The sequence below is a fragment of the Bos grunniens genome, chromosome 2, assembly GCF_055505025.1.
Source record: "Bos grunniens cultivar Pamir isolate PY7600 chromosome 2, Bosgru_T2T1.0, whole genome shotgun sequence".
NCBI lineage: Eukaryota > Metazoa > Chordata > Mammalia > Artiodactyla > Bovidae > Bos > Bos grunniens.
Genome location: NC_141166.1, coordinates 4215297 through 4238940, shown reverse-complemented (window position 1 = coordinate 4238940; position 23644 = coordinate 4215297). Strand labels below are relative to the sequence as shown.

The following is a 23644-nucleotide window of genomic DNA, read 5'->3' as shown; positions in this document are numbered from 1 at the left end:
GTGAACCACTGAGGAACAGCACCAAGGAGGCCGTGGACGTTCTCCGCCTGGGGTCGGGGGACAGATCCCCACATGGGGCAGCACTCCAGTCCTAGCAGATCTTTCAGAGATTCTCAGTTGGGTGAGCAGGGTCCGGCGTCTGGGCCTCGTGGGCTCAGGAACTGGGTAGCATCTGTGCACCCCAAGGTCTCCGGGTCATGGAGCGAGGCAAACCGCATGGGGAGGACAGTGACCGAGAGGGAAGGGACGGCCCCGCCAGCTGCTGGAGTCCTCACCCACCCAGGGTGGCAGCAGAGCCCTTTCGGTGTCAAGGTACCGTGGAGCCCATCCACAGGCTGCTTGATGAGCACACAGAACAAGATCAGGCGGGAACCCAGAGGCCAAAACCACAAGGCTGCGATGCGGCTGGCCAGACGGCAGCAACCTTGGCCTCGGGACCTGCCCCGGCGGTCTCGCCCAGGGGTCCCATCCGTCTGGCGCTCTGTGGCCGCCTGCCCCTCCCCGTCCCGAGCACCCCTTCCAGGTAACCAGTGCAGTCACTGCTGCCCACGTGTGTCTGGGGGAAGGCGATCCCTCCTGGAATGGAGTCAAACCAAGCCCCAGAGTTCTAGAGAAACCCTCGGGGCAGCCAAAAGACAGCTGCTCTGTATTTAGACAACTGCTAACTATGAGAGACCTTCTTAGACACCAGGTGGAAAGAGGAGGAGGGCCCCCCGTGTGCGCGGCCACACTCACCTGGACGGAAGCTGCAATCAGATGCTTGAGCTCAGTGAGATCCCAAACGACTGTCCACGGGCAGAACAGGCCCAGTTTCCTGCAAAGTCTCTGAGAAGGACCGGCAGGCTCTCCATCTCGTGCCGTCAAACGGCGGTCAGACAGTGACAAAGACAACTCGAAACTCTGTCTTTAAACTAGAATTTATTGGTGTACAAAACTCCATTTCGTAGATAAAGTGGCACATCTTTGCAGCTTCTATTGCACCAAGTATTGAAGATTAAAAACACAAAAAAGGAAAATATTTGGTTTTGGAAACACTGCAAATAGCCAAGTACAGTACTTTGGTAAATAAAAACAAAACGCTTCAGAGTAACACAACACAAGGAAAGAAGGAAGAAATGAACTACAGACATCAGACAATGGTCACATTTCTCCCTGTCAAGCTCCACGGATAAGGCGAGACTTGCCAAGTCTCTGGGTCACGACCCCACGGAGGTCTTGGGTATCTCCGGACTGCAGCGAGAGCAAGTATAGTGCAATTAGGAGAAAAAGAGAAGGTGGCTGAGCCACAGGGGCTCTGGTGTTCTCCACAGACCCACCTGCCCTCCCTCGTCAAGGGGACTAACGCCCACCAGCGCTTCCCCGTTAGCACGGGGAACAGAGGTCTGCCGTCAGGCTCCCGGCTCCTCCCTTCTCACGGTGCTCACTGCTGGTGGATGCTGGAAGGGTTGCTCCGGGGAGGCTGAGGGCCGTTCCCCTCAGAAGATGAACCAGGAGAGGAGCCCCAGCCGCACTCCAGCTGTGGCCGAGGGATCGGCATGCAGGCCGAGGCCTGGGGCCACACTCAAACCCCCATCACGGACAGCTGGCAACGGTGCCCCGGTGGATGCTGAGATGGGAGCGGGAGGTTGGGCCGCCGAGCTTTCGCCTAGCGGTCGTGACTGCCCGGCGCTGCGGCACAGCGAGCACCAGCGGTTCTGGACCGAGGGACGCCCTGCTCACAGCAAGGTCACCACACACACGTTCGCGCTTTCACGGAAATTCTTCTTCACTGGCATCAGCTCCTTCTCAAGTAACTCTGCAAGGATGCTAGACAATTTAATCGAGTTACAAAGTAGTCTGAACTACAGGAGCAGGACTCTAGAAGGTAATCCCTCCGAGGAAATGGGTAAGAGCCTGAGGTTTTCACGGGGCATGTTACCCTGGACACATGGGGACAGGCAGTGGACAAGGCCCAAATCCTGCCCAGGGCCGGGTTCTGGGGGCACCTTCTGAGCTCAGTTCTGTGCACGCACTTCGTGACTGCTGCTCAGTGTCTCTGCTGCAAACCAACTGTCGGTCCCCTCTCTCGTAGGTGACGGCAGAAGATCGGCCATCATTTAAAATCGAGATCTTCAACTTAACGACATCAGTGGAAACATACAGTTTGCTTTAGAGTCAGAAAGACACACCTTGCGGAAAGTGCCGTTATCAAATCGCCTCAGAACAGCCGTCGGAGGCCCCAGAGTCTGAGCAACACTTGTTCTGAAAGCTGAGATGATGAAACAGTGAATGATGAAAACGCCAAAACAAACAAACAAAAATAAACAAAAAAACTGCATCAGACTCTGAGTCTAAAGGTTTGCCACAGATAGACAGAGCCTTGAGGTAAAAAGGTGAAGAGCTACGCGTCTACCCCAAGTGGAGCCAGAGGGCCACGGCACCGAAAGCAAGAAGCTCCCCTGTCACGCCGCCCACACCGACCCTTCTGGCCAGGCTGAGTGTGAGTCAGCCCTGACGAGGAACCCGAGTTTCCTTCAGCCGACTGCACACTCTGGGTTGAACGTCTCACAGAGGTAACCTGACGGCGTTCCCTGTGGACCTGGTAACGCCCAGGCAGTCTAGAGAGCTTCTCAGAGTGAGAGAGACTGCACACCGAGGACAGGACTCCCACGAGGCAGGCACGGCCCCGCGCCAAGTCCTGATCCCACCTATGGAACACGGCGCGGCGCCCCCGTCGCCGGCAGAGCTCCCTGGGCGGGGAGGCGGCGCGTCAGGAACCACCCCCTCCAAGCCCGGCCCCAGCTGCCCCACAGCAGAGCTCCCACTTCACCAGCCCTCGGAATCACACGGGGTGTGGAAGTGTATTCAGAGCTTACAGGGGGAACCACAGACAAGCTCGACTCTTTGAGACTCCTTTCTGCCACAATTCTTCAGCCAGACTTCACTCCTAAAAGCATACGCTATTATTGAAAAATCCAATATACATACACAACTTCTCTCTAACATCTCCTGGTGGCAACTATATTAATTTAGAAGTTGTGGTTCTACGCTGTTTTAATGCATCTACCTCTCTAGTACAAAGCTGTTGCCACTAAAATTTTCTTATTTTGACCTTTAAAAAAAATCTTTTTTTAAAAAAATTTCAAGAAACTTTTATGTACAGCTTATAAGACAAGTAAGCAGCTATGGACCACCACCCCATCCCCTTTCTCCTGACCAAAGCTACGGAGATAACCCCCCAGAACAAACATCTAACAGCCTCAGAGGTTAAGAAAACGTCACTCCTCACTATGCTGTGCCCCTGAGTAACTGCACGGGCAACCGGCACTGAGCAGTCAGCCCAGGACCAGCGAACACGCCAGGCCCCCACCTGGCTGCCAATAAGGGGGTTCTCCCGAGCCTACCAAGGCCACCAGCCACCACATGGATTGCACCTACCTCATACTCTGGTGGGACAGAGGCAGTGAGGTTTACAGTTAAACCCTTAGCTAGAAGATATCACCACAGTTGGATACATGTACCCCATCCCTAATAATTAACATACTGAACACAGACCAATTATAACTGGAAAACTGTGAAATAGTAATAAAAGAAAATTACTGAAGCCACTAGATTAGTTTTTAAAACCAGTTACTTTACCCAAGAAAAGGCGAAGCGCATCCTCAGAATTAGGTAATTCATAAATAAATGCACCCAATATTCTATAGTAACTCTTTAGCAACTTCTAAAACCCAACAGAGCCCAAGGCTATGATCTTTAGCCATGAAAATAAAGCAATCCTACTTCTGACGATGGGTCTCCCTCAGCTATTTCAGACTCCTAACTGCTTAATCGTGTGAGAGGAGCTGGTCTCCTGAATCCTCACAGTACAAACATTCAAGAAGCAGCGCCCACTCAGATGCTCGGCCACAGTGGAAAGCCAGGAGAACAGAGCCTGAAGCAGTGGTGCGCGCTCCCTTGGAGACAGCGAGGCAACAGAGACGGCTCACCTCCTCGCACTGAGCGCCAGAAGCTCTTACTCACACTCTGCAGTGTGCAAAGAAAAAACGCTCTGCCGTTTCTAAACCTGCTAGGCTCATGTACTGTACCAGCGTGTCCTGGGGGCAACCTCCAAGAGACTACTGAGGCTCCAACCATGAAAAGTTACCAAAGTCCAACACACAGAAAATTAAAACACATAATCAAAACCAAAGAAAGCAAATCACCTGCTGATAGAGACAACCCGCTGAATCCAAGGGCAGCCCACACAATGCTATGTCTATACGTGTCAAAACCTTCTTGTCGTTTTCCGTTTGCCTTGGAACTCTTGTAATTTTGAAATCTGAGATGGAGGAGAAAACCAGTAGTTCACCTTTCAGTTCAGCATATATTATTTCTTCCAATACCAGGTCCTCAAAAGGCAAAACGGTCCAAGACTGGCCACTTGAAGGGTCAGTTTTAAAGCTCACATCCATCTAACTCAGTTTGAGGAACGATGCCTCCCACTGCCCAAACCCGACTATTTCAGCACTGTGCAGCCACGGCAGGGCCTCAGCCACAGTGCTTTCTCAGCCCAGCTGGTCTAACCTAAGTCCCTGACGACTTCCACAGGGTGCTGGAGAGTTTTCCCAAGAGCAAAATCCCAATCAGGGCTTAACTAGAAAGAAGAAAGTGCAGCACTTTATGGGATTTCATTTTCACAATACTAACAAATTAAGCAACAGCTCAAGTTACTTTCCCTCTGAAGGAATCTCTCTAAATCTAGAATAGCAAGAAAGAAAAGACAGTCACTCACTTAAAATGTGAACATGAAAAACCTTAGCAAGTCTTCCAGACACTCTCTCCATACAAAACAAAAAGAACTCTTCAGACTCCTCCTGTGCAAAACCTCAGACTCTCGTGATCTTTCCCTTCACAACTACGGATTCTGGACTGCATGCTTTCAGAATCCCAGACCTGTATCATAAGCAGTCATGCAACACCTTCTTACCACCAAGAAGCAAGTATCAAACACTCAGCAACACGACCAACTTTTCCGCAAGGCCCAGGCCTAGTTAACAGTCAGGCCCATTTATCATATGGCTTGAGTACAAACGAACCGGCAGTGCCTGCAATCCCATCTGAACATCACCACCAGGAAGAGAAACGCGGTTGTTTAACCACCACCCTGACTACAGGCCACAACCTCCCTATCACATTACTTTGGAAAAACATTTCCTGAATTATTCTCTGATTAACTTGGAGTAGAAGAAAGTTAATTCTAAACATGTACCTGAGTTGGAGATCATTTATAAACTATCCTGCATATTAATGTCTGTTTGAAAATGAAACAGAAACAAAGGAAACTTGTCCTCTGAATTTCTAGCAATTAATCTAAACTACTTCATCCACAATTACAGCAAAACTCACCCCAAGTGTTAAGGAAAGATCCCAGGGTCACCAAACTCTAAATTTTCAGGACAAATAAAACCACACTTAAAAGTTTTTTGTGTTTTTTTTTTTTTACCTAACTATCCACCCCTAAAATTCGGTATTTTAAACACAGAACATGAATGGCTTCACTGCACTTTCATTAAATAAAACACATCACTGGACAAAACTCTGAACAAAAAAGAGGCAGCTTGAAGGAAACTAACTCAGTGAGTGATTCTGTGGGTTGAGTTTTGTTCTGTAAAAGGACAGCCTCACTGGAAAGCCTGGCACACAGCCCTCCACTTTCCACTCGCTTCCCCAACTCCCAGGAGGCCAGAGTCAGATGCTGAGAGCCGCGAAGGTCTTCACCAAGGTGACCTGGGTGCTCGCGTCAGCCTCGCTTCTGTTGCTGCCCCTGTGGCTCCTGCTCTCCAGGGCTTTGTGGCGGTGCCTCTCCTCCTGTCGTTTCTTCTTCTCTAGTCGCTGCTGCTCTCGCCTCTGTTTGTTTGTGACCTGAGAGAGGAGACTGCCGTGTGAGTCAGTCCAAGTGTACATCCCCGCACCAGGCCAGCAAATATAGGCAATTCCATTCTCCTCATAAAGTAAGTCAAAGTGACCTAAAGAAACATTAACCCTAGGCCAGCTGGAGACAATGCTCAAAAATGCCACAGGATGCCTTTTTGTGTATACTGCCCCAGGGGTCCTAACAGAATCCTTACAAGCTTCCTGCATCTCAGCCCCTGCCTGTGACTTTTTACATTACGTTACATTCTAAGCTCAGAACTTCCTGGTAAAAATCTTAACAAGAGGTCCCAAATTCAGTAAAAGTCATGGCGTCATATATTGCTTGTGAGTGTTGGACTGGGAAGGGAGAAGCACAACTTTTCTTGGAAGCATCTGACAACTTACCAGAAGATCTTAAAAAGATTCACATTTCCATGCCCTTTAACCTGTTAATTCTTCTTCTGGGACTCTAGCCAAGCGAATAATGCAATATACAAAGATTTATACACAAGGTGTTCGCTAAAGGTGACAGCATTTACAACAAATGGGATGCAATCACATGATCAGCCAAGAAAGCCACCCACACGCTGTGACATTAGGCAGGAGGAGGAGCCGATCTGTGTGTACAGAGCAGGAACTCAGAGTATACTTCCTTCCATGCGTCACTGCAAAGTCCAACCGGGACAAGTGGGGTCTTCATTCCGCTTCATCATATACCCCCAGGCACTCCCCGTACTTCCTACAGTAACCACTTTATAAATCAAAATAAAATCACACACGAACGCGAGCTCCAAGTTCCCGCCACGGCTGCCAAATTACAGAGCCCCGACTGAGTGACTTCACTCACTCACTCACTCACCATTTACCCCGGCAACCCCAGCATGCCTACCTTTGGGAGCTGGTTTTTATTTGCTGTGTTTTCTTCAGCAGGGCTGGCCCGCGCCTTACTGCTTTCGGTCCTGCCTTCATTTACACCCTGATTTCCGAAGATTCTGGTGCCACTGCCACCCTCTTCCCATAAAGGACCGCACTGTGTCAGCACTCCACCACTGGGCTCAAGCTTCTCCTCTGCATCTTTCAGAGAAAGACGGTTTGTTAAACTGAAAATCTAAGATAGTTACACACCATGACAAGTGTTAAAAGACTCAAAGTACCTGGCTCCCTATATCACTGTCATTCGGAGAGCAAGTTTCCTTGAGGCAAAATTCCAGTATCAAGTCAATACAGTGGGGAACACAAGGAAAAAATTATTGGTAAAATTTGGAAGAGAAATTTTAAAATAACCCATTGACCAATCCTCTCATCAGCTTCCTACCAGCTGAGTGCTTTATCAGTTTAAACCACTTTTTAACATGAATTTTTAGGGAGAAATCTTTCATTTGTACCCCTAAAACAGAAAGGAAATAAGCTCTAAAACTGTGCTCTCCAATACAGTGGCTACTAGCCACATGTGGCTGTTTAAATTAAAAATAAAGTTAAATGAAATTTTAAGTTTAGTTCCTCAGCCTCACTTAGCCCCCTGTCAAGTACACACCACACGGGGTAGCACAGACTCTGTTTGGTGCTGCTTTAAAATCACACGATCAGCTTTCTAAGAAGGTACAACAAACATATAAGGAGGATAATAAAATACCCAATCAGAAAAGTATTAATATAATGCCAGGAACAGTATCTGGCATAAAATGTCTGGCAATGAATACTGAAATCATTCAAAAAATAAATAACTTGCAAAAACAGATATTAACATTTTTTCCTTCCTCTGAATCATACAATTAAACTCAGTTTAAGCAAAGAAAAATTCTGAATCAACACCAGTTGACTGATGCTAATAATGTAAATATTTCCATTAGAAAAGTAATTTTTTCTCCATTCCACTTCAGTTATCATTCTGGTATTATAACGGAATCTTCTTTCTAAAAGGATAAGTCTTCCCTGACACTGTCCACTCGTCCAAAACTGGCTAGGTGGCCTTCACATGCACGCCCTAGCACCCTGTACGCCAACTTCATTACATATGATTACGCCAATTTACTTAGCTGCCTCCACCTTGCCCCTCCACCCCCAGACTACACGCTTCCTGATGCAGAGCTAGCACCCAGGAAAAATCGCCTGCACACACAAGGTGCTCAATAAACAACTGCTAAATGAATAAATGACAATACAGTTAACTACCTGCCACGTGATTAAAAGTGAAAAATTGATCCCATCTATCAATGCACCGCATGGAATCTAGAAAAACGGCACTGATGAGCCTAGTTACAGGGCAGAAACAGAGACACAGACACAGAGAACTGACCTGTGGAAAGGAGCTGAGAGAGTGACACTGACACACGCACACCACCCCGTGTAGACAGGGCCAGCGGGAAGCTCCACGCAGCACAGTGAGCTCAGCCTGGTGGCCTATGATGACCTATGACTTGCGGGGGGACTGCGGAGGGGAGGCCCCACAGGGAAGGATTTATGCGTACTTAAGAGTTTATTCATGCTGTTGTGCAGCAGAAACCAGCACAACATTATAAGGCAATTGTTCTCCAATTATTAATAAAAATATTAAAATTAAATATTTGAAAAATCACCAACATAATCATCTTGAAAGCTTAGGAATATCAATCACAGACTTACTATTTCTTCTCCCCGGGTTCATCTGCAGCATGGCAATGATCGCAGATTCAATATTATAATTTTCAGCTTCTAGGTTCTGAACTATCAAACTAAAATCCTATGAAAGAAACAAAGAACACATGGGAACCTGGGTGTACTTTCCTGTCCATCTCTACGTCAACAATTTGATGCGCAAAATGATGCAACTGAGGCAAGGTTTCAAGACTTTCTATCTAGAAAATGTCTTCATATTCTCAGTAAGGTGAACACCTGAAATAACTGTTTAATAAAGTGAATTCATATAAAAGTACACTAGTCAGAAAATAATAAATCCACATACTCTCTTAGGATTTTGAACAATACTGGGTAAACTGGAGAAAACAAGACAGAAACGAATAAACAGCTCTCAGTTAGTCACACTACATAACTAAATCAAACTACAAACATCATGGGCCTGCTTTGGCTCACCGGGTGTTGGTATGCTAGAGTGAGGCCGTAACAGTGTGGCAGTTTCTCAAAAAGTTAAACCTGTACCGACGGGTTTTCAACAATGCCTGTCTATAAACCTGGGATCCCCAACCTCCAGGCCACGGACCAGTCCCTCCTATCAGATCGGCGGTGGCGTTAGATTAGAAATAAAGTGCACAGTAAATGTAATGAACTTGAATCATCTCAAAACCACCATCCCCCAGGTCCCCTTGATCTGTGGAAAAACTGTCTTCCACGAAACCACTTCCTGGTGCCAAAAAGGTCAGGGACCGCTGCTAAATCACAGTTACCACACGACAAATACTAACAGAACACCCAGTTGCGTTGCAGACTTTCTGGACAGCATCTTCTACTTCATCTCGCAGGTCATCCTCAGAGTCGACTCCCTTTGCCCTGCTCTTCTCTCTTTTATTTGATTCATCTTGATGAAGCATCTGAAACTAAAGGACGCAGAAAGAGTGATAATCATGGAACTCTAGCAACTTATGTTCAGAATTTTGAATACAGGAAAATACTCCATCATCTCAAAACATTCAAATATATGAAAAAACATTCAGAAGCAATCTTAAAGGAACGGAAAGCACTAGGCTACATCTCATGCACACACTGAGACTCCAGGCCACACCTTGCAGTGCTCAGAGGGAAGGCCCGGGGCTTCCCTGTTGGTCCTGTGGCTAAGACCCCACACCCTAAATGCAGCGGGCCCAGGTCTGAGCCGGCAGGGAACTAGCTCCCACACGCCACACAGAGTTCACAGCCACAACTGAAGCTCCTGCAAGGCGCGGTGAAGATCAAACGCCCCAGGTGCCACAGCGAAGACCTGGCACAAATAAAGCTTTTTTTTTTTTAAAAGAAGGCCTAAGATATGGGATAAACTGTTCAGTAAAAATGGCATTACTACTACTAAGTCACTTCAGTCGGGTCCGACTCTGTGCGATCCAATGGACGGCAGCCCACCAGGCTCCCCCACCCCTGGGATTCTCCAGGCAAGAACACTGGAGTGGGTTGCCATTTCCTTCTCCAATGCATGAAAGTGAAGTAGCTCAGTCGTGTCCAACTCTTTGCGACCCCATGGACTGCAGCCTACCAGGCTCCTCCGTCCATGGGATTTTCCAGGCAAGAGTACTGGAGTGGGGTGCCATTGCCTTCTCTAAAAATGGCATTAGAGACCAACATTTTGGCAATGACTGCTGACTCGGGCAGCACATACTTGTCTCAGCTGGATTCTAGAGCTGTGAGCCTAGTAACAGAATGAGTCTTCTACGCGAGCACCCAATGAGCTCTTTCAGCAGGACAGCTCACCTTGCAGAGACACACACCCGACTCTCACCTGCTTCCCTAGGCTCTATTGGCTCAGCAAGCTGTGTGCTGGAGCTCCTGTCCAGAGCAGATCATCACAGGTGAGCGTGAGTCCGCCAACTTCCTGTACTACCACCACACTCATGGGAACCTGTAGTCCCAATTTTAAAGCCACCAAGGGCCACTCACTTGGTGTCCACAGGACTTTATGACCTAAGCCCATTTCAGAAAAGCTAAAGTCATCCGTCCGTGGCTTCCGATCACTTTCTCCCCTGCTTGCTACTAATGCAGCGAGTGGAACATAAGCAAGGACACCTTCGCTTTCTGCCAATAAAAGGGCAAGTGGGAGCCAGCGACGGGCAGTATATTCCATAGAATGTATAATAAAAAGCAAAACCTATTCTAAAACTTTACCCTAACAGTCTGGCTATGTGTATCAGGATTCTTTGAAATTTATCCAAGGAAATAATATCACAGACAGAAAGGATTTATGTAAAAGTGCTCATCCCACTGCCACGAAGGGTGGTGAATAACTGCAAACAACTACAGGTTTCTGAGCGTGGGTGTAGTTAAATTACCCACAGAATGGAGCTTCATTCCCACTCAAGTAAGGAACACAACAAGGAGCTTCACCACCACCGTGGTTATTTAACAACGTCTTGGAGAACAGCAATGCAATTAGCCCCCCAGTAAAGAAAAATTAGAAGTATAAAACTGAAAAGGAAGAAAAGGTATCACTATTTGCAGATAATTCTACACCTTTAAGACAGAGAGAAAACAAAACAAAAAAAACTACTTCAAACAAAAAGAATTCTGGAAAGTCATATAAGAATCTAGTGTCCAGAATATATAAAGAGCTTTTTAGAACTCAACAACCAAATCACAAAAAGTGCAATTAAAACACGTGCAAAGGACTTGAATAGACATCTCTTCAAAGATAAACAAATGGCAAACGAGCACATGAAAAGATGCTGAACATCGTTAACCATACGGAATGAAAATCAAAACCACAAGATGCCACTTCACATCTTGTAGGCTGGCCGCAATTCTAACAAGAAAGAAGGAAACATAACAAGTGCTGTGAGGATGGAGAAAAGTGAAGCCCTGCGCACTCCGCTGGTGGGAACGTGAAACAGAGCAGCTATGCACTGCGGAGGACAGCACGGTAGTTTCCCAGAAAGCTAAAGGCAGAGTCAGCACAGGGCCCAGCGCGTCACTCCCACACCCAGCTGACAGACCTGGACCGCACAGGTGCGCTCACACAGACGCCCAGGGGCAAAGGCCTTAGTGCTGCGCAATTCAGCACTGGCCAAACCTAAGTGCAGAACTGCAGACACAGAAGCTCAGATCTGCAAGTGAACTACGTTACACTCAGATTTTCAGCTGTGCATCACTGGTACCCCTGACCCCTTGTTCAAAGGTCACTGTACTCCCAAAACGTTGAGAACAGGTACGCAAACAAACACTACACCCAAATAACCACAGCAGCGCTATTCACAGCAGCCAAAGAACAGAAACCACTCAAATGCCCATCAACAGATGAAAGGGTAAACAAAGTGTGGTGTATCAATAAAACGGGAGTACTGCTCAACCCTGAAAGGAACTAAGTAATGGGATGTGCAGTGACGTGGGTGAACCTAGAAACATCACGCTGAGGAAAGCCAGACCTGAAAAGCCACACAGAGTGTGATTCCATTTATAAAAAATGTCCAGAAAAAGTAAAACCAGAGACAGAAAGTAGACTGGTGGGGGCTGGGGCTGAAAAGCAATGGGCAGTAACTGCTTAATGGGCACCAGGCTTTCTTGTGGGGTGCTGAAAATTATTTGGAACTGGATAGAGGAAGTGTTTATTCAGCTTTGTGGGTGTATTCAGTGCCACTGAACTGTACACATGAAAATGGTGAATTTTACGTTATGTGAACTTTACCTCAATTAAAAAGAAAGAAAACTCTGTAGGCTAGCTGAGTATATCTATAACTAATATTTTGTTATCAAATTTCATATCTACAAATGTAAAGGGAAAAAAGACCCTTTCCTTACAAAAGGGACGGAAAACACAAAACATCCAAGAGTAAGATCAGCAAAAAATGGGATAGATCTATATGAAAAAACGCTCCTGCAGATAACCGAAAACAGTCAATTAAACAAATAAAAAGATCACCAGGTTCCCGGCTAGGAAGATCCAACATCATACAGATGTCAGTGTCTGCTTGTTTGTTAATTTAATGAGATTACAATAAAAGGAAATACTACCAGGACTTTTTAGCTAGACAAACTTATTCTAACAGTCATATATATAAAACAAAAAAGCAAAAATATACAGGCAACCATAAAAAAAGAAAATAATGATGGGTGAAAAATTCTACTAGATTTTAAAATATACTTTCTTAATTAAAACAATGAACACATGAGCATCTGAACAGAAAAAAACAGTGGAATAGACTCAATGTCTAGAAATAGACCACCTACATATGGGAACTTAGTACATGGAAGCAGCAGCAAGCCAAATCAATGGAGAAAAAGACGTGTAATTATAAAAATAAACAGTTTGGGCTCAAGGAAGTAACAACAAGGAAAAATACAGTTGAATCCATACACTCACATCTGTACAATGTAAGTACCAAATAGAGACGTGACCTAATTTTCTTTTAAAAAATGAACATACAGAAGTACTAAAATAAAGTATGTGAAAATTCTTTTTAAACTCAGAATGGGAAAGAGCTTCCTAATTATTACCCAAAAACCCAGAAGACATTTACCTGATGTCTTGAAAATGAGATAAATTTAACCACATAAAAATCTAAAATTCCTTCATAGCAAAGACAATATGAGAAATAATAAAAAGATAACAGACTGAAAAAAATTTTGCAACTCATATCTCAAATAGAGGCTAATTTCCCTAGTACATAAAGGATTTCCCAAAAATCATTAAGAAGACTGAACAGAAAAAAAATAAAGAACATGCATACAGTTCACACACAGGAAAGTACAAACTGGTTTTAAACACAAGAAAAGATGTATAAGCTCATTAATAAGAAAAATAGAAATTAAAATTCTGTTAGGATTTTTCCCTGAGTGACACAGATTTAAAAACTGGTAACACACTGTGTCGGCAAAGGTACAGAAGAGACACGCTGCAAGTGGGAGGGCAGGCTGGTGAGACTGCGGCAGGGAACAGCCTGGCAAAGCCACCAAGCCATAGACGCACACATCCTCCACGCGGAAAGAGCCTTCTAGGGATTTACTCCACAGATACACCCGCGCGTGTGTGAAAAGACATGCATGTAAGGCACTGTGTGTTGTTTGTAAAAACCAAGTTTGAAAGCCATCTAAAGTCCGTCGAAGGGCCTACTGAAGCACATCATAATGCATCCACACACTAAGTAACCACGGAGCCGTTTAAAAAGATGTAGGAAGTTCCTTATGTCCTGCTATGAATTAAACTCTGAGATATGTTCCATTTGAAACGTGCAGCGCAGAACGCTACGCAGAGGATGCCACGACTGTGGATGAGGAGCGCGCACTCTAGCAAAGCTACACCACATGCACACACGCACGTGATGCCTGATATGCACACACCTGTAGGCGGTTTTACGGTGTGCTAACAACAGTGGCCGCACCCACTGTCACCAGAGAGGCAAACGGGGACAGAGTGACCCGCACCATATGTCTTTAAATTACAAAGAAAGTGTCTGATCACGTGAGGAAAGACATACGAAATAATGGGAAAAGCTATACAAATACGAAAACAGTTACAAAAATGCTGATTCGTGTTGTTTTATTCTCTTCTTTACTTTTTCTATAGTTTCCAAATTTTAGATACGAAGCATGAATCAATTTTAAAACATGGAAGTAATTTTAAATGTTTATATAAATTATATTCATGCAACCACAGCCATCACTGTGAGGGAAAGCAGCAGAATGACAATTTTATCCACTGCCCTCACCCAAATGAACAAAGTTTAAAAAAAAAAAAAAACAAGCCCACAGATTCTTAAAGGCAGCTTTCTATGGAAACGTGCCTGGCTTCTGGCTCCAGGGCACGGAGCCCCCGACCGGATCCCCACAGGGCTGAGAGCAGAGGACGCCGGCCCCGCTCACCTCCGTCTGCAGGCGTGCGGGCGCCTCTGAGTTGTCGTTGAGCCTGCGCACGCTGTCATAGTGCTCGCCGTGCCGGTACGCGATGTGCAGCTCCCGCCCGTTGCTCCTGTCTGTGCCGCGGATCTGCAGGCAGAGGGAGAGGAGATGCCAGCGAGGGTCTGCGGTGTCCACGTCGGAAGAGAAAGGCCACCTGGCCCCCAGGACGCCCCGTCCACAGGCTCTCTACAACACCGACTGGGAGCACCACTGTGATGCGTCCTAAGCAAGTTCTGAATCATCTTTCTCCCACTCATGTGTGTATGATTCCATGTACTTAATATGCAACTAAGTAGAAATAAAGCCATTTGAAAAGGCATGTTCAAAAACAAATTTACCACAAAGTTAAGTAAGTGGGCAAATTTACCACAAAGTTAAGTAAGTCTAAGTTTCAGGAGCATCAGGACCCCTCAGCCCCTCAAATGCTCAGGATGCAGATTTGTGAGCCTTGCATCTCAGAAAACTGGGGGCCCTCTTTGATGAAAAAAATATATAAAATTGCTATCACCCTTCCCAAGACCTTGAAAGGGGGCCATAAAATTGAAAGACCTCATACTTAGGCTTCACAGAAAATCTACCCTGTCTTTAAAATAAAAACAGCATTCTTCATCAAACACATACTGAGAAACACACAAATGTCCCATCTATGTCCATTTCAAAACAAAACCACGTACAGCTGAGCAGCACTCCTGCACTGCACACCCCAGAGGTGCTGCTCTCACAGTGTTCTGTGTGACTGCGCCCCTGGAGCACAACCTGGCCAGAACAGCGCTCCCAGGAGTCATGCGAAACACACGCCCTGAGATGCAGCCTAGGCATTTCCCCCAAACCACCATCTCCACAGAGGCTCCAGAGTAATCCTCAACCTGTCCTTTAGAAGGCTGAGACTGTCTGTTAAATCCCCCGAATATCAGCACCTCCTTATCTTTGCACGAAGTCATAGGCAGCTAAGACATTATTATTAAATAGTATCCCATCACTTCATGGGAAATAGATGGGGAAACAGTGGAAACAGTGTCAGACTTTATTTTTCTGGGCTCCAAAATCACTACAGATGGTGACTGCAGCATGAAATTAAAAGATGCTTACTCCTTGGAAGGAAAGTTATGACCAACCTAGATAGTATATTCAAAAGCAGAGACATTACTTTGCCAACAAAGATTCGTCTAGTCAAGGCTATGGTTTTTCCTGTGGTCATGTATGGATGTGAGAGTTGGACTGTGAAGAAGGCTGAGTGCCAAAGAATTGATGCTTTTGAACTGTGGTTTGGAGAAGACTCTTGAGAGTCCCTTGGACTGCAAGATCCAACCAGTCCATTCTGAAGGAGATTAGCCCTGGGATTTCTTTGGAAGGAATGATGCTGAAGCTGAAACTCCAGTATTTTGGCCACCTCATGCGAAGAGTTGACTTATTGGAAAAGACTCTGATGATGGGAGGGATTGGGGGCAGGAGGAGAATGGGACGACAGAGGATGAGATGGCTGGATGGCATCACTGACTCGATGGACGTGAGTCTGGGTGAACTCCGGGAGTTGGTGACGGACAGAGAGGCCTGGCATGCTGTGATTCACGGGGTCGCAAAGAGTCGGACATGACTGAGCGACTGATCTGATCTGATCTGTGGTCTAAAAACATAGCAAAACCATGAAACAAACAGGAACCACACAGGTCTAGCATTCAGAATCACAGCAGTTTTCTCCAGGTAGAGTATCTAGGTCTCAAAGGGCATAGAGTCTGGTTTTGACACATAGAAAATACAGAGAGCACCGCTCATCTCCCAGGAAGACTACTGGGAAGGAAATTAGCCAATCAGAATCTGTGAGTGATGTCATCCCTACAGCACTTACATATTTAAATAATAACAACACACTATGTATGTATTATCCAGAGGAAAAAATAACTTGAGCACCAGTCACCAAAGTGTTAACTGTGCTGCTCAAGGTGAGGGAGCTCACAGAGGACGTTCACTTTCTATACATGTCTATACTTATATGTGTCTATACTGTTTACAGAAGCATATATTCTATCTGCAGCCAAAAAAAAAAAAAATAGTAGGCTGAGTATAAACCTCCTCATTATTAATATAAAAGCTAATTCAGTTTTAACTCTCAAATTTTATAAGATGCTTCACTGGGGTAGGGGGTGATGGGGGAAACCTAGTGGATAATTACAGTATACAGAAAATGTATTTATTTTGAAAACACACACTTTGACTGTTAAGCAATTCATAAAAGGGAACACTACAGAAATACATGGATTTAAGAGGGAAAAAAAAAAGTCTAACTGAAAAATATCTTCCACAACTACCTAGAAAATTAAGAAACTTTAAAAAAGCTATTGATGGAGCAATAGGCAAGCTGTAGTTACTAAGTTGGCACAGAGTATACTCCTTCAAGAATAGGATTGTTATGCTGTATATTCAAATGCTTTTGATGACTTCTGCTAAGCAGTACAGAACTGGGACAATGAAGGAGGTAACCAGTCTTCCTGACTCAAAGACATCCTGAGGAAGAGCGCGCCTCAGTAACACAACGGCTCTCCTGGGAGGACGCGCGACGACACTGCCCCAGAGCAAACAGCACACGCGGATACCGTTTCCTCCGGCTCGCCGTGTCCCTGTAAAGTAAGAGTCCTCACCCGTCTAGTCAGTAGCTACTTGATCCTGTTGTAGTGCGATTGTTAGGAGGACATTATGCCAGACACAAAAAGTGATATATTTCCATTTATATGACACTCTGAAAAGGCAAAACCGTGCTGTGCTGTGCTTAGTTGCTCAGTCGTGTCCAGCTCTGCAACACCATGGACTATAGCCCGCCAGGTTCCCTCTCCTGAGTATTCTCCAGACGAGAATACTGGAGTGGGCTGCCATGCCCTCCTCCAGCAGATCTTCCCAACCCAGGGATCAAGCCCAGGACTCCCACATTGCAGGTGGATTCTTTACTGTCCAAGCCACTGGGGAAGCCCAAGAATACTGGAGTGGGTTGCCTATCCCTTCTCCAGGGGATCTTCCAGACCCAGGAATCAAACCAGGGTCTCCTGAATTACAGGCAGATTCTTTACCAGCTGAGCTACCAGGGAAAACCAAAGGCAAAACTACAAGAGGCAAATGAGATTAGTGGTTCCAAGAATCTGGGGAAGAGGAGAAGGGGCTAGTGACTACAAAGAAGCATGAGGTACTTTTTGGGGCAGTGGGAATATTCTATACGCAGGTAGCAGACATCCTGGAATACGGGGTCAAGTGGGCCTTAGGAAGCATCACTGCGAACAAAGCTAGTGGAGGGGATGGAATTTCAGTTGAGCTATTTCAAATCCTGAAAGATGATGCTGTGAGAGTGCTGCACTCAATAAGCCAGCCAATTTGGAAAACTCAGCAGTGGCCACAGGACTGGGAAAGGTCAGTTTTCATTCCAATCCCAAAGGCAATGCCAAAGAATGCTCAAACTACCACACAATTGCACTCATCTCACACGCTAGTAAAGTAATGCTCAAAATTCTCCAAGCATGGCTGCAGCAATATATGAACTGTGAACTTCCAGATGTTCAAGCTGGTTCTAGAAAAGGCAGAGGAACCAGAGATCAAATTGCCAACATCCGCTGGATCATCCAAAAAGCAAGAGAGTTGCAGAAAAACATCTATCTCCGCTTTATTAACTGTGCCAAAGCCTTTGACTGTGTGGATCACAACAAACTGTGGAAAATTCTGAAAGAGATAGGAATACCAGATCACCTGACCTGTCTCTTGAGAAACCTGGATGCAGGTCAGGAAGCAAGAGTTAGAACTGGACATGGAACAACAGACTGGTTCCAAATAGGAAAAGGAATACGTCAAGGCTGTATATTGTCACCCTGCTTATTTAACTTATATGCAGAGTACATCATGAGAAACGCTGGACTGGAAGAAACACAAGCTGGAATCAAGATTGCCAGGAGAAATATAAATCACCTCAGATATGCAGATGACACCACCCTTATGGCAGAAAGTGAAGAGGAACTAAAAAGCCTCTTGATGAAAGTGAAAGAGGAGAGTGACAAAGTTGGCTTAAAGCTCAACATTCAGAAAACTAAGATCATGGCATCTGGTCCCATCACTGCATAGCAAATAGATCGGGAAACAGTGGCTGACTTTATTTTTTGGGGCTTCAAAATCACCGCAGATGGTGATTGCAGCCATGAAATTAAAAGACGCTTTCTGCTTGGAAGGAAAGTTATGACCAACCTAGACAGAACATTAAAAAGCAGAGCTGTTACTTTGTCAACAAAGGTCTGTCTAGTCAAGGCTATGGTTTTTCCAGGAGTCATGTATGGATGTGAGAGTTGGACTATAAAGAAAGCTGAGCACTGAAGAATTGATGCTTTTGAACTGTGGTATTGGAGAAGACTCTTGAGAATCCCTTGGACTGCAAGGAGATCCAACCAGTCCATCCTAAAGATCAGTCCTGATGTTCATTGGAAGGACTGATGTTGAAGCTGAAACTCCAATACTTTGGCCACTTGATGTGAAGAGCTGACTCATTTGAAAAGACCCTGATGCTGGGAAAGATTGAGGGCAGGAGGAGAAGGGGATGACAGAGGATGAGATGGTTGAGTGGCATCACCAACTCAATGGACATGAATTTGGGTGAACTCCGGGCGTTGGTGATTGACAGGGAGGCCTGGCATGCTGCGGTTCATGGTGTCACAAAGAGTAGGACACGACTGAGTGACTGAACTGAACTGAGGTAATGGTAGCATTTACATGACTATGTCCAAACACAAACTATACACCAGAGAAGGGTGAATTTTGATATATGTAAATTATGTATCTATAATTGACTTTATTTTTAAAGAGCAAAAGCTAAGCAAAGGAATAAGCAATTTACAAAGGAATATATATGCAGGTGGTACAGGAAAATGGGATTCCCTGGTGGCTCAGACAAAAAAGAATTTGCCTGCAATGCAGGAGACACAGGTTTGATCCCTGGGTTGGGAAGTACCCTTGGAGAAGGAAATGGCAACCCACCCCACTATTCTTGCCTGGAGAATCCCTTGGACAGAGAAGCCTGACGGGCTACAGTCCATGGGGTCCCAAAGAGTCAGCCATGACTGAGCAACTAAAACTTTCACTTTTCACAGGAAAACAATGAGGGAAGAAAGGGCATTGCTACCTTTGTAATATGATATATAGGGATATATACTGTGTGTAGATATATACATACGGATGTATCTATGTGTGTGTGCATGCTCAGTCGCTCAGTCGTGTCCGACTCTGTCCAACTCCATGGACTGTAGCCGTCAGGCTCCTCTGTCCACAGGATTTCCCAGGCAACAGTACTGGAGTGCGCTGCCATTTCCTCCTCCAGGGACCTTCGCGACCGAGGGACAGAACCAGTCTCCTGGAGCTCCTGCGGTGCAGGCATATTCTTTACCCCTGAGCCAGTTCTTAAACTGTGGCACTGTGGTATGTCTCTTCCCAGTCACATACGAATGTTTGTATATTTAAGAGTGTGTGTGAATAACATGGATACACACTAAAATGTTAACAGCAATTATCTCTAGGAAGTGTGGGTGATTTTTATTTGCCTTTATGGGCTTTTCTGAATTTTCAAATTGTTCTATAATCATTATGTTTTACTTTCTAATGTAAACAAAGCTAGAACTGGGGAAGCAGTAGAGAAGGGGAGGGAGGAGTCTGGTGGGAACCGCCTGGCCGGTCTCCAGGAGCTGAGCCACAGGGTGACAAGTGCAAGGAAGGCGAGCAGGGGTGGTCTGTGCACACTTTCATCCCGACCTTTGACTTCCACGCTCCAGAATGTTTGGTTTGACGGATTGTTTGGGAGATCAGGTTAATTTAGAACACAAAGGGTAACTTAGAATACCAACGAAGGGGTATGAGGAGGGGAAGGGAGGCCTAAGCGGCTCAACATCATGCTCTGCCATCCCACAGCGCAAACTGAACACTTGTGAAATCCTACTTGCTGCAGAAACACTACCAGAATGCTACAGCTAGCTGGGGAGAGCACAGACACAGAGCCTGACGCCCCAGGCCGTGAGATTTTGTTGTTCAAAAGTTCTTTTTTAGCAACACTTTATTATAGTCAATTTGGTCTTTGTTTCTCTGCATCTAAAAAACAAAAACATACACATGGAACAGGTATATTCACACTAGAATCTGCATGCAAATCCTCTGAATTCTCATCCAGAGATTTTTATAAAATTATCTATGCTATTTCCACATTAGGCTCTCTGCCCCAAATCACCCAATTAACTGTTAGTTAGTAGTATTTAGTTAGTTAGTTAGTTAGTTAGTAGTATTTCTGGCATTTTAAGTCTCTGAATTATACTTCAGCCTCCATTGGTAATGCAGGGTTTAATTCCAAGCCACCACAAGCTTGGTGAGGTTCACAGTCCAAGCTACCCTGCATAGTTCAATATTATCAGTCAAGCCCCATTATCTTAGGATATCCCCAACGATAATTTTTAAATAAAGGCTTAACATAAATTCCTCAATAGATGACCTACCTGCCACAAAGGGGCATTAAGTTGATGAATCACCACATTCAACTGATGATTTCTTGCAAAGGCTACAATTGCATCATTGCCAGCAAATGTTCCAGGCTTTGCCAAACTGGCCACTGTATGAAGGAAATAGGAAAGAAAAACAAAGTCTTTATAATGGAAAAACCCAAATGCAAACACGCTTTGGTATTTGTTTAGTTCCACAACTGAGAAATCGGGGTATATGCCCAGCAAAGTCCAGTGGCTTTGTCAGAGTCTGGCAGTCTGCACGTTCACAGTTCGTTCTCTATCTCATAAATCACTTTGAACCCTCAAAACGGCCCTCTGAGAGAAGTGAAAGAGGTACTACCATGCACACCGTCTTACAGGTGAGGAAACTGAAGCAGAGGGCAGTTTGTAACTGTGTCCACGGTCACAAGTCAGTACACAGCAGAGCTGAGTTCTACCCCAGGCATCCTGACTCCAAGATCTTGGCTCTTGGCCACTCTGTTATACAGCCTGTCACAATTTGCCCTCAAGGAGTTTACAACCAGTGGGGGACAAACAAGAAAACAGACACTGTGATATGCAGGAGCTTCAGGAAAGAAACACGAAGTAAAGCATCTGGCCTTACACAGAGAAGTCTGACCTTTGCCCCTGGCTCCTGGGAGAGAACCTCTAAAACCTTGGCATTTCCCAAGTGACAGGGGTGTCTCTATTATCCACAGTGGGCCCTTCAGCCACATTTAACTGTTTATGCTAAGTTTATGCATGAGGTGACTTTCGGAGGACCTCTCTGGTCAAGTCACACTAGGAAGACCTCAGGGACTAGAGAATGACTTCAACCACTTAGGCAATCAATCAATAACATCTACATGATGACAGCCTAATAAAAATTCCGGACACTGATGTTTGGGTGAGGTTCCCTGGTTGACAGTACTGTGTACTGTGTAACCTTCCGATATTTTACCCTTGTATAACCTTCCAAGATTCTCAGTTCAGTCACTCAGTCGGGTCCGACTCTTTGCAACCCCATGAACCACAGCACGCCAGGCCTCCCTGTCCATCACCAACTCCCAGAGTCCACCCAAACCCATGTCCATTGAGTCGGTGATGCCATCCAACCATCTCATCCTCTGTCGTCCCCTTCTCCTCCTGCCTTCAATCTTTCCCAGCATCAGGGTCTTTTCAAATAAGTCAGCTCTTCGCATCAGGTGGCCAAAGTATTGGAGTTTCAGCTTCAGTATCAGTCCTTCCAAAGAACACCCAGGACTGATCTCCTTTAGGATGGACTGGTTGGATCTCCTTGCAGTCCAAGGGACTCTCAAGAGTCTTCTCTAACGATTCTACCCTTTGGCTAATTTGACCTGGATCTTTTCCTTGTAATACACTATATAACTGTGAGTATAACAGACTTCAGTGAGCTCTGTGATTCCTTCTAGCAAACCATCAAACCTGAGAATGGTTCTGAGAAACCACAAATTTGCAGCTGGTGTCAGAAGTCAGTCTTAAGACTGTGTCTTCAAACCTTGCAGCTTGGCTAACTCCACGTGGGGAACATAAGCCAGTGTGAACAGTGGGGAGGGGTGGGGAGGTGTACCAGATAAGCTTCTCAGCTGAGACAACTACAATGCTTCCCAAAGGGCACGTAAAAGACAAACAGAAGAGGAATGGATGGTGTTCCAAGCAGAAGCAAGAAAGAGAACACAATGAGTTTACGGACTGCACAGTACTGGCAGGAACTTAGAATGCTGAGATGGCAGGGCGGGGGAGCAAGAAAATATACTGGGAAATGGCAAGAGGGTAGGGGAACAAGAAAATCACACATCATAAAGGCTAAAGAGCTGGAAGGTTCTAGAGGTCAATGGGGAGCTGCCTACAAGTGTTAGACGGGGGAAGACCTATTTAATGTATGTCTGATCACCTCTCTGGCTTCCACACGGAAAGCAAAGTGAAAGGGTCAGGAGGCAGTGAGAGCAATCCACAGCAAATGGTCAGAGGCCTGGTTCTGTGAGGCGGCAGAAATGAGGGAAACACACTACAGGAAAAGTGACAAGACTTCACAAGTGAGCAGTATGAGAAGGCATTAGGAACATGCAGGTTTCTGGTGGGTATCTGTTTAGTTAGGGAAAAGATGATGCTGATTCTCCAAAGCCATAGACCAGAGAAAAGACACAGTCAGAGGCAAGGATAACCAGGTCCTGAAGAGTTAAGTGAGTCATTCAATTCCATCAACAAATATGAGTGTGGAATGTGCCAGCCATTGCCACAGTGGGGAACAGACACAGTTCCTGCCCTCAAGAATCTCACAGTGTAACAGGTAGACATTAAAAACACATAACTACACGAGCAGGAAACGTAGCAAGTCCAGGCTTCCACTGACACACAAGGAGAACGTGCAGATTCCAGGTTTCACTTCTGTCTGCTATGGCAATCAGAGCCACTACCCTGTGATACTCAAACCAAGACACAGCACCTGTGCATCTAAGGTCCTCCACCCCCTAAACCTGCCGCATGGTCTTCACTGAAGAGGGCCAAAGCAGAACTCCAAGTCACAAACTAAAGATTCTCTTCACATAAAATATTTATTGAGTCAATGACTCAACTCATTTCATATATCATTAAACAACAAAACTTGCTCCATATATCCATATTTAATCTATAAACTGGTGACCACCTAATTAACTGGTGCCTGCCAGACAAAAAATGATCCAGGAAGAGGACCGTGAGAACTCAGGGACTAGAATAAACTACTCAGTGGAGTTTCGCTG

General features: G+C 45.5%; 1 protein-coding gene across 4 annotated transcripts in view; it reads right to left on the bottom strand.

Annotated features, from left to right (window-relative positions):
- Positions 1-901: 901 nt before the first annotated feature.
- The window catches only part of OTUD3 (OTU deubiquitinase 3), a 33731-nt gene continuing 10988 nt past the window's right edge, over positions 902-23644 (bottom strand). For 3 of the 4 annotated variants that reach the window (XM_086364866.1, XM_086364885.1, XM_086364874.1), the window contains exons 3-8: positions 20898-21010; positions 14365-14487; positions 9273-9404; positions 8497-8593; positions 6764-6948; positions 902-5883 (exon numbers count right to left, since the gene is read on the bottom strand). In XM_086364866.1, the coding sequence (XP_086220992.1) occupies positions 5710-5883; positions 6764-6948; positions 8497-8593; positions 9273-9404; positions 14365-14487; positions 20898-21010 (824 nt within the window). In that variant the 3' untranslated portion in view covers positions 902-5709. Of the gene's footprint in view, positions 5884-6763; positions 6949-7028; positions 8594-9272; positions 9405-14364; positions 14488-20897; positions 21011-23644 lie in introns of all 4 variants that reach the window. The other variant, XR_015150168.1, reaches the window with a different exon arrangement.